Raw genomic sequence first — 14,362 nt, forward strand, 5'->3', positions numbered from 1 at the left:
TTAAGGTCCACGAAACATAAGTATCCCGGTTTGTTGTATTCTAACGATTTTTCTTGAATCTGCCTCATTATAAATATAGCGTCGGTGCATGATCTTCCCGACCTAAAACCTTGTTGTTCTTCTGCTAATGTTATAATTTTATTCAGTTTGTTTGTTATCACTTTGGTCGTTAATTTTAAACACTGCGGGGTAATTGCGGGGTGGATCGAGTAGCTCTGCGGTTACCACAGCCGGTCCCAAGCCCGGATAAAATGTGGAGGGTGATTGGCAAGGTTAGCAACCTACCAATCGTAAAAACGAATACTGCTCAAAGAAACAATGTGAAGCCTCGGAACCGGATTGATAATACTACTTCTTATGTTGTACACTAAAATATTCGTTGTCGCGATAATCCAAAACAGCCGTATATTCGTGGAATGAACCATACCCGGAATTAAGCAAAAACATAATGAAAATGTTAAAAACGAAAATGGAGAACTGATGATAAACTTCTGCACGAATAACGAACTTAGAATAAACAACACATTTTTTGACCACAAAGACCAACACAAATACACATTTAATAACACCCGTGGACAAAGATCTATGATAAATGTTATGATAAATGTTATGAACAAAAACAATATTACAGATCAACTTCAAATATGATACATTATGTTGTAACCAACAGATATATATATATATATATATATATATATATATATATATATATATATATATATATATATATATATATATATATATATCCATCAAAAATAATCGACGTAAGATGCCTCAACTCAGCAGATGTATGTAGCGACCATAGCCTAGTATTATGTAAAATAGGAATCATTATGAAATACTTCACACCCTAGAGGGCAGCACCAACACAAACAAAAATCAGAGTCGAAGGACTAAATACGGAATCCACGGAATAGTTATAACTATAGTATATATGTATAAATACAGAAAAAGAATATCAGACAAGATTGCTGAGAATGGAATATTTTCAAACGATAACATCGAGGAAATCTGGCAAAAACTCAAAGATAACATAATCAACGCTGCAACAGAATCACTTGGAGAGAGGAAAGTAACGAATACTAACATGTTTAAAAAGAAAACCCCATTGTTTAGAGAGGAAGTGAAGATAAAATGTGAAGACAAGAAGAAAGCCTCTTTACAATACACAACAAAACAGACACAATAGGCATACAACCGCTACAAACGAATCAGAAACGAAACGAATACTTTAGTGAGACAAATAAAAAGGGAGCACTGGCAGAGTTTCTCAAAACAGATGGAACACGACTTCTACGGAACACAAAAAGAAGTATGGAGAATGATCAGAGGACAAAGGAAGGAGATGAACGAATTAATAAAAACGAAACACATTCAGAAGGAAACATGGACAGACTACTTCCGATCTCTATTTGCTAAAGCCGACGACAATGAACCACAAACACCTGAAGTTACGACACACGAAGAAATTAACATAGAGGAAGGAGAGGTAAAGGAAGCATTAAGAAAATTAAAAAATAGAAAATCTCCACGAGAGGACAGAATATCGAACGAATTCCTAAAGTACGGAGGACAAGATCTGACTAAACAACTATTAAAACTAATACAAAAAATAATAGAACAAACCAGAAAACCACAAGAATGGAGATCAAGCACCCTAATACCTCTCTTCAAAAAAGGAGACAAATCGGACCAGGAGAATTACAGAGGAATCAACCTATTAAACACAATATTAAAATTAACAACCAAGTGATAACAAACAAACTTAATGAAATTATTACATTAGCAGAAGAACAACAAGGTTTTAGGTCGGGAAGATCATGCACTGACGCTATATTTATAATGAGGCAAGTTCAAACCGGCATATTTATGTTTCGTGGACCTTAAGAAAGCATTTGACAGGGTCGATTTAAAGACGTTATCCATTTGTTATACTCGAGAGAGGTACATACCTCTAGGAATAATTAAAACGATCGAAAACATCTACCAGAACAACACAATAAAAGTAAAAGTAGAAGATAAACTAACTGACTCAATTGAAGACGGCAATGGGATAAGACAGGGGGATTTCTTGGGTCCTTTATTGTTCAACCTGATCATGGATGAAATAATAAAAAAAGTAAGAACTAAAAAAGGATACCAAATGGGAGAAAACCAACTTAAAATAATCTGCTATGCAGACGATGCAATACTAATCTCTCAAAGTGAAGATGATTTACAACGTATGCTGCACCAATTTTACATAATGGCCAGAAAATTTAACATGTTAATTTCCCCAAAAAAGACAAAATGCATGGTTATACTAACAGCAAATCCAATAAGATGTAAATTGGAGCTGGAGGGTCAGATAATAGAGCAAGTGATAGAGTTTAAATATCTAGGCATCGCACTATCTAGCTACGGAAGGCTCGAAATATAAGTGGAAGATCAAGTGAATCGAGCAAACAGAGCGGCAAGTTGCCTGAATAGTACAATATGGAGAAATAAAAATATCGGAAAAGAAATGAAAGGCAGAATTTACAAAACAGTCATCAGACCAATAATGACATACGCGGCAGAAACACGACCCGACACAGAGAGGACAAAAAGATTGCTCGAAACAGCGGAGATGGTAACCCTCCGAAAAATCGATGGTAAGACTCTATGGGATAGAGCTAGAAGTACAGATATACGACGGAGATGCAAGGTGGACAACAATAATAACTGGGTAAGAAACAGAAGAATAGAATGGAAGGAGCACATAAGCCGAATGACAACAAATAGAGTAGTAAGGACGGCGAGAGACGGTTCCCAAATAGAAAGACGATCAGTGGGAAGATCACGAAAACGATGGAACGACAACTTACTAGAGGCACATTGAAAAAACAGACAGAGTCATGTCTATACAAAAGAAGAAGAAGATGAACGTTATTACAAGTAAATTTATCACAACACTTATTTGATGTGACCTGTCGCTGAAAGATTAACAATATGACAACATGAACGGTTTACTAATATAAATAAGGAATTTAGACCCAACAAAGGAAATCCAGAGTGTGCACCGATCATATGTGGAGATAACGCAAAAATATTTCAGGAGTCTCGCTACATCTAGATAATAATAGGATAAATAAAGAGGAAAATATCAAATGAATAACCTTTCTACTAAATCTATATAAAATAAGTTCCACTCATAAGATCAATGGTAATAATATGCGTTCAAAGCACAGCATTGTCCCTCTACATTTCTTGTACATAAACTATATTTCATGAATTTGTGACTGTTTTGGATTATATGCGTACTGCATAAGAAGTACGAAAGAATATTGCTGTCACCCACCTGCTTCTTCGCAGTTTGAACATTATTTAATTTAAGAGAAAAACAATGTTTACTGGTGAAATAAACATTTTTTCTGTTTTCTGACAGCAGTAAAATGTATTTTGAATTAAATAAATTACATAGATTCTTCTTTTTGTGTCAATTAATTTAATTAAAAAATATGTTTGGACACCCTGTATAAATAATTATGTTCATGTTTATATTACTGTAGGTATAGATAATTGAATAACCTTTCAAATGAGCTAGCACACGACCCCTATTCTCATATAAAAAATCATCGATTACGTCATACATCAGATGGGTGACGTCACTAGTATAATATACATCCCAAAAAATCATAATTTAAAAATAAAAATCGACCAGTTCGGGATTTATTTGTCAAATTACCCGTTCATGAAAAAATTAATTTATTTCAACCTTTACGTACTCACTGTAGATAGATAATAAACTTACCATGGAATATTTGAATTGTTTCAAATTCTGGATAATTTTTAATGAAAACTCTCGCATTATCACAGTTTTCCGAGTAGGCGAACACATAATGGCTCTTGTGTCCTCTGACTTCATTAATTCCATCTCCGTTTCCGCTGGGCAAATTGGCTACCAACACTTGTTCGTCCTGAGTAGTGAGATGAAAAAACATGGCGAAACATTCATTTCCGTAACAGACGACATCTTTGGAAATTAGGCTTACAAACTTTACACGGCCGACCTTCGCCCATCTAAAAAATGGTGTCTTATAGTCGATGTCATGAGACCGCTCCCGTCTGAAAAAATTTCTGATTCGGTTTCTTTGTGGATTCCTATTCAAAAATATCTTCTTTAAACACATCTGAAGGGTACCGGGCGGAATTTTTGGGCGGAAATTGTTTAAGCAATTTTTTTTAAACAAATACACACCATCACATTTTTTTGACCCGAAGAACTAAACAAGAAAGGTATCTTGTGATTTTTCTCGAGAATTGATAGTTTTCGAGTTAAAGGCGATTTAAAATCTGAAAAATGCGAAATTACGCATTTTTAAGGCTTAAAAACTCATATTTAAATTAGTATTTTTGAGGTTGCCAAGTAGGTACTTGAACTGTAGTTTAAACATTCATTTTCAAGATTCTGCAGACTGATCGGGTCCAGCTAAAATTTACACCGTTGTTATTTAATTGTTAATTATGCGTGTCCATCTGATTTTTTTGCCGGTGCGGCGCGCTCCGTTTCAAAAATCTCCTATTTTCCTCCGAAAAATATTTTTTCTAGATTCTTTGGGAAATTCTAAATAAAATAGGTTTCTTGTCATTTTTCTCAAAAGTTAATAGTTTTAAAGTTATAAGCGATTTAAATCGCATCTTCGGATTTTAAATCGCTTATAACTTTAAAACTATTAACTTTTGAGAAAAATGACAAGAAACCTGTTTTATTTAGAATGTCCCGAAAAATCTAAAAAATTTATTTCTCGGAGGAAAATAGGAGATTTTTGGAAATAGTGCCCGCCGCACCGGCAAAAAAATCGGATGGACACGCATAATTAACAATTAAATAACAACTGTGTAAATCTAAGTTAGACCCGATCAGTCTGCAGAATCTTGAAAATGAATGTTTAGACTACAATTCACTTACTTGGCAACCTCAAAAATACTAATTTAAATATGAATTTTTAAGCCTAGAAAATACGAATTTTCGCCTTTTTCAGATTTTAAATCGCTTATAACTTGAAAACTATCAATTTTTGAGAAAAATCATAAGATACCTTTCTTGTTTAGAATGACCCAAAAAATCTAAAAAAATACGCTCCAGAGCAAGAAAATTTGATATTTGGTATTTGTTTAAAAAAATTTTTCGGAAGAAAATAGGATATTTTTGGAAATAGTACGCGCCGCACCGGCAAAAAAATCGGATGGACATGCATAATTAACAATTAAATAACAACGATGTAAATTGAAGTTAGGCCCGATCAGTCTGTAGAATCTTGAAAATGAATGTTTAAACTACAATTTAAGTACTTGCAACCTGAAGAATACTAATTTAAATATGAGTTTTCAAGACTTGAAAATGCGTATTTTCGCATTTTTCACATTTTAAATCGCATATAACTCGAAAACTATAAATTTTTAGAAAAATCACAAGATAGAGCTATCTTGTTTAGAATGACACAAAAAACCTAGAAAAATATTTTTTGGGTAAAAAAAGGTGATCTTTTGTATTTGTTTAAAAAATTTGGGACATTTTTTAATAGGAATCCACAAAGTAACCGAATCAGAAATTCTTTCAGACCGCGGGAGCGGTCTCAAAACATGTACTATTACAAAAACGATATAAAGGTGAAGAGGGAGATTTGCTAGTAAGAATTGAAAAAGCAAAACGAATATGCTTTAAAACATATACCTATGTAGCGTTTCGATTACATTCGAGTCCCTTACCATCCTCTGACTCGTGTTGCTAGGTCTACCCGTCATCAGAGAGACTGAAGAGAGAAGACTGAACTGAATAGAGTATCACGATATTCGATAAAAATATCGATATTGTATTGATATCGTATCGAAAACCAATACGATACCGATACAATACACACCTTAGCAATATTAATGTCGATACGATACTCATTATCTGAAATCAATACAATACTCTTGTATTGTCGATACGCTTGCCTCGATATTATTGAAAATATCGAAACAAATAATTATATTTTGTGGAATAGGCATTTAGATCATAATTATTTACATAAAAGTATAAGTGATCTGCAACCCAAGCATCAGCTGTTATCAGTGGCGGATCCCCAGAAATTTTGTTTGGGGGGGGGGGTCATGGGTCTTAAGGATGATTTAATTAACTTTCTCTGATGCAAGGTTACTTAGTCTTACCAACCCTAGGATACGTGGGTTTACAATTATGGGGGGGTCATGACCCCCGTGACACCCCCTGGATCCGCCAGTGGCTGTTATAATATTTTACAGTTGAGTGCTTGAACTTGAAACTCTTGAGAGTGACTAAATGATTGTTATGATTACACTGTTTATATCATGCGGCATTTGTGGCCATATTATGGAAGTGAATGATGATGACGCAAGAATAATTTTCAACAAATACTGAACTGCAATTTATTCCGAATCTCCGTGATTTCCCTATCTTTTCAAAAGTAGTTTTTAAATAATAGATACAGAATTAGTAAGTATTAGTCGTTTCAAAGAAGCATTCAGCCATATTCATTTTTATAAGAATCTATAAGTTAACACATTCGCGGTCATGACTGCATATGAAGTCATTTACTCCATAAGAATACGTGTATAAAATGACAGCGTGTCCGCGAATGTGTTAAGTATAACAAATATTCGTAATATTTTTAGAATAATGCCCATTTGCCAAGCATGCAAAAGTGGGCATAAAGAGCCTACACAGCTCAGATGTATAATTCTTTTTATGTCGATATTTTATCAAGTATTGTATCGATATCGTATCGAAATCAATATCAATACGATATTTTTATAAGAAAGTATTGCCGATATCGATACTCGATACGATACTTCATTGGCATAACCAATACAATATTCAATACTTAAAAAGTATCGATATTGTATCGTATCGTGAAGCTCTAGAACTGAATCAAAACGCAATGACTGGTTGATAAATATATTGAAATATTATACCAACGCATGCCTTTAGAGACTTCTAACGAGGAAATATGTAATACGTTATGTACCTACTAAAACAGTTTTTCTATTTCTCAGTCATTTCTAATCGCCAGTTCTTGCTATTTTGGCAGTCCTCTTCCCTAAGATTTCTTTTAGACATCAACTTTCATCTATGTTGTTGCCCGTTTTCCTTGTTTCCGTTTCTCTGTGAGGGTCCAGTCTAATATTTTTTTGGAATTTCTACTTTCTTCGATTCATCAGACGTGTCCGTACCATACAAGTTGATGTTTTTCTTGCGGCTCTCCTCCAAGTCTATTTCTGTAAATACTTATAGCTTGGTGTTATATTTTTTGGCTAAGTGCCATAATTCTTCCCCTTCCTCATACAGTAGGAAAAATGAAAGAATACCCATGAACGAACATATAAAACACGCTGTATTTTCCTGTCACCGTGTCATACAAAAAATTGGCCAGCGCAAGTACATGTAATAATTATTATTACATGTACTTGCGCTGGGCAATTTTCTTTGTGACAGGGTGACAGGAAAATACAGCGTGTTATATATGTTCGTTCATGGGTATTCTTTCATTTTTCCGACTGTATGTTAACACCATATTAGTAGTGGAGTCACTGAAGGTGGATATGAGCTATTACCTCCGATTTCGTAGAACCTCCATCGATTTGGATGAAAATTGGTGAGTGGTTAGAGGATATCTCAAGGAACAAAAGTGACATGGTGCCAACTTGCGCTTTTACCCTGGGGGTGGATGCCACCCCTTCTCGGGGGTGAAAATTATTTTATTAAAAATAACCCCATAATTCGATAGAGGGACTAACTCTAAGCAAACTTTGTTATATAAAGTTATTGAAATTAATCATAACTTTTTAAGTTAAAGATTAAAGATTTCAATTTTTCCTGAGAAAAATGCATGTTTTTAACCGATTTTTTATAAATAATTCAAAACCTATAAGTTTTTACAAAAAAGTTATTATTATGAAAATTGAAGATAATAAAAATGAAATATGTACATTCTTTACTAGAAAAACCTTTTAGTGCTAACCAAAAGTGAGTTACCTATAGGTAATTGAATGTATATTTCTTTCGGCGACTACCCAAATCTAAGTATTCAAGCTTAAATAACGGGAAAATTATGCATTTTATAACATAAACTTATTAAACATTTGTCAAAGTATGTATTTAAAAATATCTATCAGATGAGCCCACGAACACGTTGATAGCATTAAAATTTATGCACCAAAAATTTTTCAAAAGTTATCTTTTAAAATTTTTTCCAAAAAATGTTATTGTTTTTTTTTTAATAACTCGGTTAATTTTGAGACATGAGATTCGCCTAAAAACCATTTGAAAACTAAAACTAAGGGCTTTTAAACCGCGTTTAATTTAATCTTTTACGCTCGGTTTCATAATCAGTTAAAGTGGACTTTAAATTTTAAGTTGGTATCTATATCAATGCAATTCATATGGGTAAATGTGAACTTTAAAGTGAACTTGAACTTTAGTTAATGTTCACTTTAAGTTGATTATGAAACAGAGCGTTAAACCCCTTACTTTTTAAAAAATAAAAGGTTAAATTGCCCAGTTATATGGTTCTCGCAGGCAAAATTTTAAAAACGTTTCCATCTCGGTTATTTTGTACCCTACTGTAGTAATAAAGGTAAAATATTTGATACAGAGAAAACTAAAATTTGGTTATTGTAGCGGAAGAGAAATCTTGGCCGATCCCCGTATAACAGTAAACACCTCGAGAATGACGCAATCGGATGTGCTAGGCCTCGCCGGAGAATTCTGGAAGGTACGTCACGTAGGCGGAACAAGCCGATAGCTCGAGATGGGAGTCGATTGTTCCAGAATAACAACTGGGTATAAATACGGGCATATTTTGTAAATAAGTTTAGTGTATAAGATAAATTCGTCTGTAACTTATATAAATAAAGTCGTATATAAATTACGAACCGCTAGTTTTATTGTAATTAGAAGTAATTACACTAATCACGCTACAGTTGGTGTCGGTGTTCGGTAAACTTAGTGCGATATAAATAAGTGAATTACAGAGAGACTTTAAAAGACTTTTGAACTTTATTCGTCGGGAATAACCGGAGTGCGTTAATTGTTCGGTATTCGGAAAGACTTTAAAAGACTTTTGGACTTTATTCGTCGGGAATAGTTAAAGTGCGTTGATTGTTCGGTATTCGGAAAGACTTTTAAAAGACATTTTGGAAAGTACGTGTGTGCCGACCAAAGATGTTGCTACGAGAACTTACAGTAAAACAGCTCCGTGAACAGCTAGAGGAACGGGATCTGGACAGCAGTGGGCTCAAGATAGTCCTACAAGCACGACTCGAGGAAGTCCTAACGAAGAACGGAGATGATCCAGAGACGTTCCACTTCCAGTCAGCAGAACAAGCAATCTTATCGAAATTAAAAACTGTTTCTGAAACGATTGATGATACTTCTAAGATAAGCAACGAGAAATTTGAAAGTGTTTCTCAAAAGATCGATGAAACTTCTAGAAAAAGCGACGAGAAACTTGAAGAAGTTAGTAAAAAAAAACAATGAGAAATTCGAAACCATTTCTCAAAAGATCGATGAAACTTCTAGAAAAAGCGATGAGAAATTTGAAAGTGTTTCTCAAGTAATAAAAGACGTTTGTAGACAGACCGACGAGAAATTTGAAGAAGTTTCCAGAACATTCGATAAGATACAGAAAAGTGTAGACGACAATAAAGAAATGCTAGAAGAGAAGATCAAACAACTAGAGAGCATGATAACTGATACAAAAGTACAACCATCAGTTAATGCAGTAGCTTTAGATCTTGTAGTGAAGGATGAAACACCGAGAGACGAAACATCGCATCATATGAGATTTAAATTACCACCATTCGATGGGAAGTCCTCTTGGTCCATATACCTTAGACAATTCGAAGCTATTGCGACCGCCAACCATTGGACCGAACAAGAAAAGGCTGTTTCCTTGACTGCTGCTTTGCGAGGTGATGCTGCAGATATATTAAGATCAATTCCTAAGGGTCAAGAAAAATGTTACCAGACCTTGTTCACTCGTCTAGAAAAACGCTATGGAGATGCCCATCTACAAGAAGTATACAAAGCACAACTGAGAAATAGAAGTCAACGAGCAAGTGAGAATCTGCAAGAATTTGAAGCAGATGTGGCTCGTGTGGTGCGGTTGGCTTATCCGGAGGTGCCAGACAGCGTTTTAGAAGAAATTGCGGTAGATACCTTTGTCAATGGGCTGAAAGATAGTGAACTACAGAAAGCTTTACGACTAGCAAGACCGAAAGTTTTAGATGAAGCACTTGCTATTGCATTGGAACACGAAACGGCTAGTCAAACTTCACGAAGCCATAGAGTAAGAACCATTGAAGAAAGTGACGAACACAACGATGAACGTCTGGAGGAAATGATACGGAGAGTATTGAGTAATCAGATGCCAAAGAGACGCGAGCCTAGATGTTGGAATTGCGGAGACGTAGGCCACATTCGACGTAATTGTAAGAAGATCGTACAGCCGTCGGAAAACTAGAGCGGGTCGACACCAAGGGGCAACTGCCGACCTCGAGAACTAGAGCCCCCATAGTAACGGTCAACCTTACGTCCTCCGGTGGAATCCACAACTTATACATCGAAGGTCGTATCAATAATAGATGTAGATCATTTTTGGTGGATACAGGTGCAACGAGAACTATCGCACGTCCAGATGTAGTACGAGACCATAATAAATTATCACCTGCAACAGTAAAGCTTAGAACAACAACTGGTGAGCTAATTAATACATATGGCGAGGCTAATATGTTAGTATCCATTGGCCAGACCACAGTTGAACATCAAGTATTAATTGCCGAGATCTCCGACGAGTTCATATTGGGGATGGACGTACTACGAAAAGTGGGGGCAATATTGGATGTTCAAAATGGAGTTCTCAGGATCAACGGTGAAGAGTTGCCCTTTCACGACGACAAAGAAGATGTCATCCGCTTACTAACTACATGCGACGTAACCATACCCGGTAATAGTGAGAAAATTCTGATGACCATGCTTGATGGACACTGCCGAGAGGGAAGTTTAAGGATGGTCGAAGATGTAGAAAATGTCGAGTTCCTAACGGCGAAAACTTTGGTAAAAGTTCGAGATGTCATCCCTGTAAGAGTTATGAATTTAAGGGAAACTGCTATTAAGTTAAGTAGAGGAGCTTTGATCGGACAGTGTGTTCCCGTGGCTTCAATTTGCTCTATGAATACCAATGAGAAATCATCAAAGTCAAAGTATCCAAAAGACCTTGTCGAGATGATCATTGAAAGATGCCAAGACCTTGACTATGAACGAATGGAAAAAGTAAGGTCTATGCTGATAGAGTATCAAGATGTTTTTGCTATTGATAAGAAGGATAAGGGCAAAACAAGCATAGTAACGCATAAAATAAATACCGGAGACGCTCAGCCAATCAGACAACGGCCTAGACGACTTCCATTTGCGAAAAGAGATGAGGCCGAAGAGATTATCAAGGATATGGACAAACAAGGAGTAATTGAACCATCGAACAGTCCATGGACATCACCAGTAGTTCTGGTAAAGAAGAAAGATGGTTCAACGCGTTTTTGTATCGACTACCGCCAGCTCAATGCGGTAACAAAAAAAGATAGTTATCCTTTGCCCAGAATAGACGATACATTGGATACTCTCTCCGGTTCTCGTTGGTTTTCCACACTCGATTTAAAAAGTGGATATTGGCAAGTAGACATGGAGCCAGCCGATCGGGAGAAAACCGCATTTTCGATAGGATCAGGGCTTTGGCAGTTCACGGCTATGCCGTTTGGTTTATGTAATGCCCCTGCCACATTTGAAAGATTAATGGAGGCCGTTTTAAGAGGTCTAACATGGAAAACATGCCTGGTTTACTTGGATGATGTAATTGTGGTTGGAAGGTCCTTTGATGAACATGCCAAGAATCTAATAGACGTCTTTCAACGATTGAGGGCAGCGAACTTGAAGTTAAGTCCGAAGAAATGTCACATGTTTCGACGAGAAGTTAAGTACTTAGGACATATTGTATCGAGTAATGGTGTAACAGCTGATCCTGAAAAGATTGATGCAATTAAAGATTGGCCAGTACCAAAAGATAAACATGAAATTAGAAGTTTCCTTGGCCTATGTACATATTACCGACGATTTGTCAAAGGATTTGCCAATATCTCCAAGCCCTTAACAAAGTTGACGGAGGAGGGCAAAGAATATACATGGAGTGAAGAGTGCCAAAAAGCTTTCGAACAACTACAAATGGCTCTGATCAGTGCACCGATATTAAGCTACCCGGGACAGGCAGGAAAATTTGTTTTGGATACCGATGCTAGCAACAGTGCTATAGGAGCTGTTCTCTCCCAAATCCAGGACGGACAGGAAAAAGTCATCGCTTATTTCAGCAAAGTCCTGTCGAAACCGGAAAGAAACTATTGCGTTACCAGAAGAGAACTGCTGGGTGTAGTGAAGGCTTGCGAACATTTCCATAAATACTTGTATGGCAGAAAGTTCCTTCTTCGCACCGATCACGCTGCTCTAAAATGGCTCATACAATTCCGTAATCCAGAGGGCCAGATGGCAAGATGGTTAGAACGATTACAAGAATATGATTACGAGATAGAACATAGGGCCGGAAGAGTTCACTCAAATGCTGATGCCCTTTCGAGACGACCATGCAGTGCGAATTGTAATCACTGTGCCAAATTAGAGGAACGATTTTGCCCCGTGAGACGAACCACCGTAATTAATGAGCAATGGCAGCCCCAACAGTTACAAGACGCCCAAGAAGATGATCCATGTATAAAAAGAGTATTGGATTGGATGCGGCAAGGTGAGAGACCTAGTTGGCAGAACATTAGTGCATGTAGTCCAGAAGCCAAGGCCTACTGGAGCCAATGGAATTGCCTGGTACTAAAAGATGATCTTCTGTACAGAACCTTTGAGAACGATGATGGTACAGAATCTAAGCTTCAGTTAATTGTACCTAAAAGTAAAGTGTCAGAAGTATTGCGTCAGTTGCATGACGGTACATCAGGTGGACACTTTGGTATTACGAAGACTCTGCAAAAGGTTCGAGAACGGTTCTATTGGGTGAACTGTAAAGATGATGTAAGAAGATGGTGCCGAAAATGTGAACTGTGTGCATCCGGTAATGGTCCGGTTGGTAAAAAGAGAGCACCCATGAGACAGTACAATGTTGGAAGTCCTATGGAAAGAGTAGCTATCGACATTGCAGGTCCATTTCCAGAAACCGATGCTGGAAATAAATACATCCTGGTAGCCATGGATTATTTTACAAAATGGACTGAGGCCTATGCATTACCAAATCAAGAAGCTGCTACCGTTGCAGAGGTACTTGTTAAAGAATTCTTTAGCCGATTTGGTGTTCCCTTGGAGATCCACTCCGACCAAGGGCGAAACTTTGAGTCAGCTCTTTTCCAAAACGTTTGTAAATTGATTGGTGCCAATAAGACCAGAACAACACCCCTGCATCCTCAATCAGATGGGATGGTCGAGAGGATGAACCGAACGATGGGTAAACACTTGTCCAAAGTTGTATCTGAACATCAGCGAGATTGGGACCAACACATTCATTTATTCCTGATGGCCTACCGCTCGGCCGTAAATGAAACTACAGGTCAAACACCAACCTGCCTGATGTTGGGTCGTGAAGTTCGGTTGCCCTGCGACCTAGAGTTTGGCTGCGGACCTTCCGAGGAACATGTTGCAGGCGAAGACTACGTTGACCGCCTGAAATTACGAATGAACAACATTCATGAACTTGCCCGACAACACATCCAGATAGCCAGTGACAGAATGAAAGATCAATATGATTCTCGATGCAAGAATGAAAGCTTCGAAGTAGGTGATCTTGTCTGGCTTTATAATCCGCAACGTCGTCGAGGCTTATGTCCTAAACTGCAAAGACAATGGGAAGGTCCATATGAAGTTAAGAAGAAAATAAATGACGTAATATATAGAATTAAGAAGTTGCCAAACGGTAAACCAAAAGTTATTCACATAAATCGTCTTGCACCATATGCTGGCTCAAATGAAACAGAAGAAGCACGAGTCCTCCAACAGGAGATGAAAGATGTCGCACAGCCAAGTTTTAATCAATTTATGTCAAATTACGCAGCGAGAATGAGTGCTAGATTCGGCGTGACCACAGAAGTTCAGCAAGATCTGTTTGGTGTTCCAGAAAACGTCTCTCTGGCCCACTGTGTTGCCCAAGACCTCGAGATGACTAAAGGAATATCGTCCGTATTCAATAGAAAGTTCGGCCGCCTGGACGAGTTAAGAAATCAGCAGCCTAAAATTGGAAGAGTACTGCGATTGGAAGATGGTCCTCGATCTTTGCTGTATATG

General features: G+C 37.0%; 1 protein-coding gene across 2 annotated transcripts in view; it reads right to left on the minus strand.

The window, feature by feature from the left end:
• LOC126885294 (cilia- and flagella-associated protein 43) overlaps positions 1-14,362 on the minus strand; it is a 132,202-nt gene that overhangs the window by 104,692 nt on the left and 13,148 nt on the right. For both annotated transcript variants that reach the window (XM_050651807.1, XM_050651806.1), the window contains exon 2: positions 3,773-4,041. In XM_050651807.1, coding sequence (XP_050507764.1) covers positions 3,773-4,041 — 269 coding nt within the window. The remainder of the gene's footprint in view (positions 1-3,772; positions 4,042-14,362) is intronic.

This window comes from Diabrotica virgifera, chromosome 5 (genome assembly GCF_917563875.1).
Source record: "Diabrotica virgifera virgifera chromosome 5, PGI_DIABVI_V3a".
Taxonomy (NCBI): Eukaryota; Metazoa; Arthropoda; class Insecta; order Coleoptera; family Chrysomelidae; genus Diabrotica; species Diabrotica virgifera.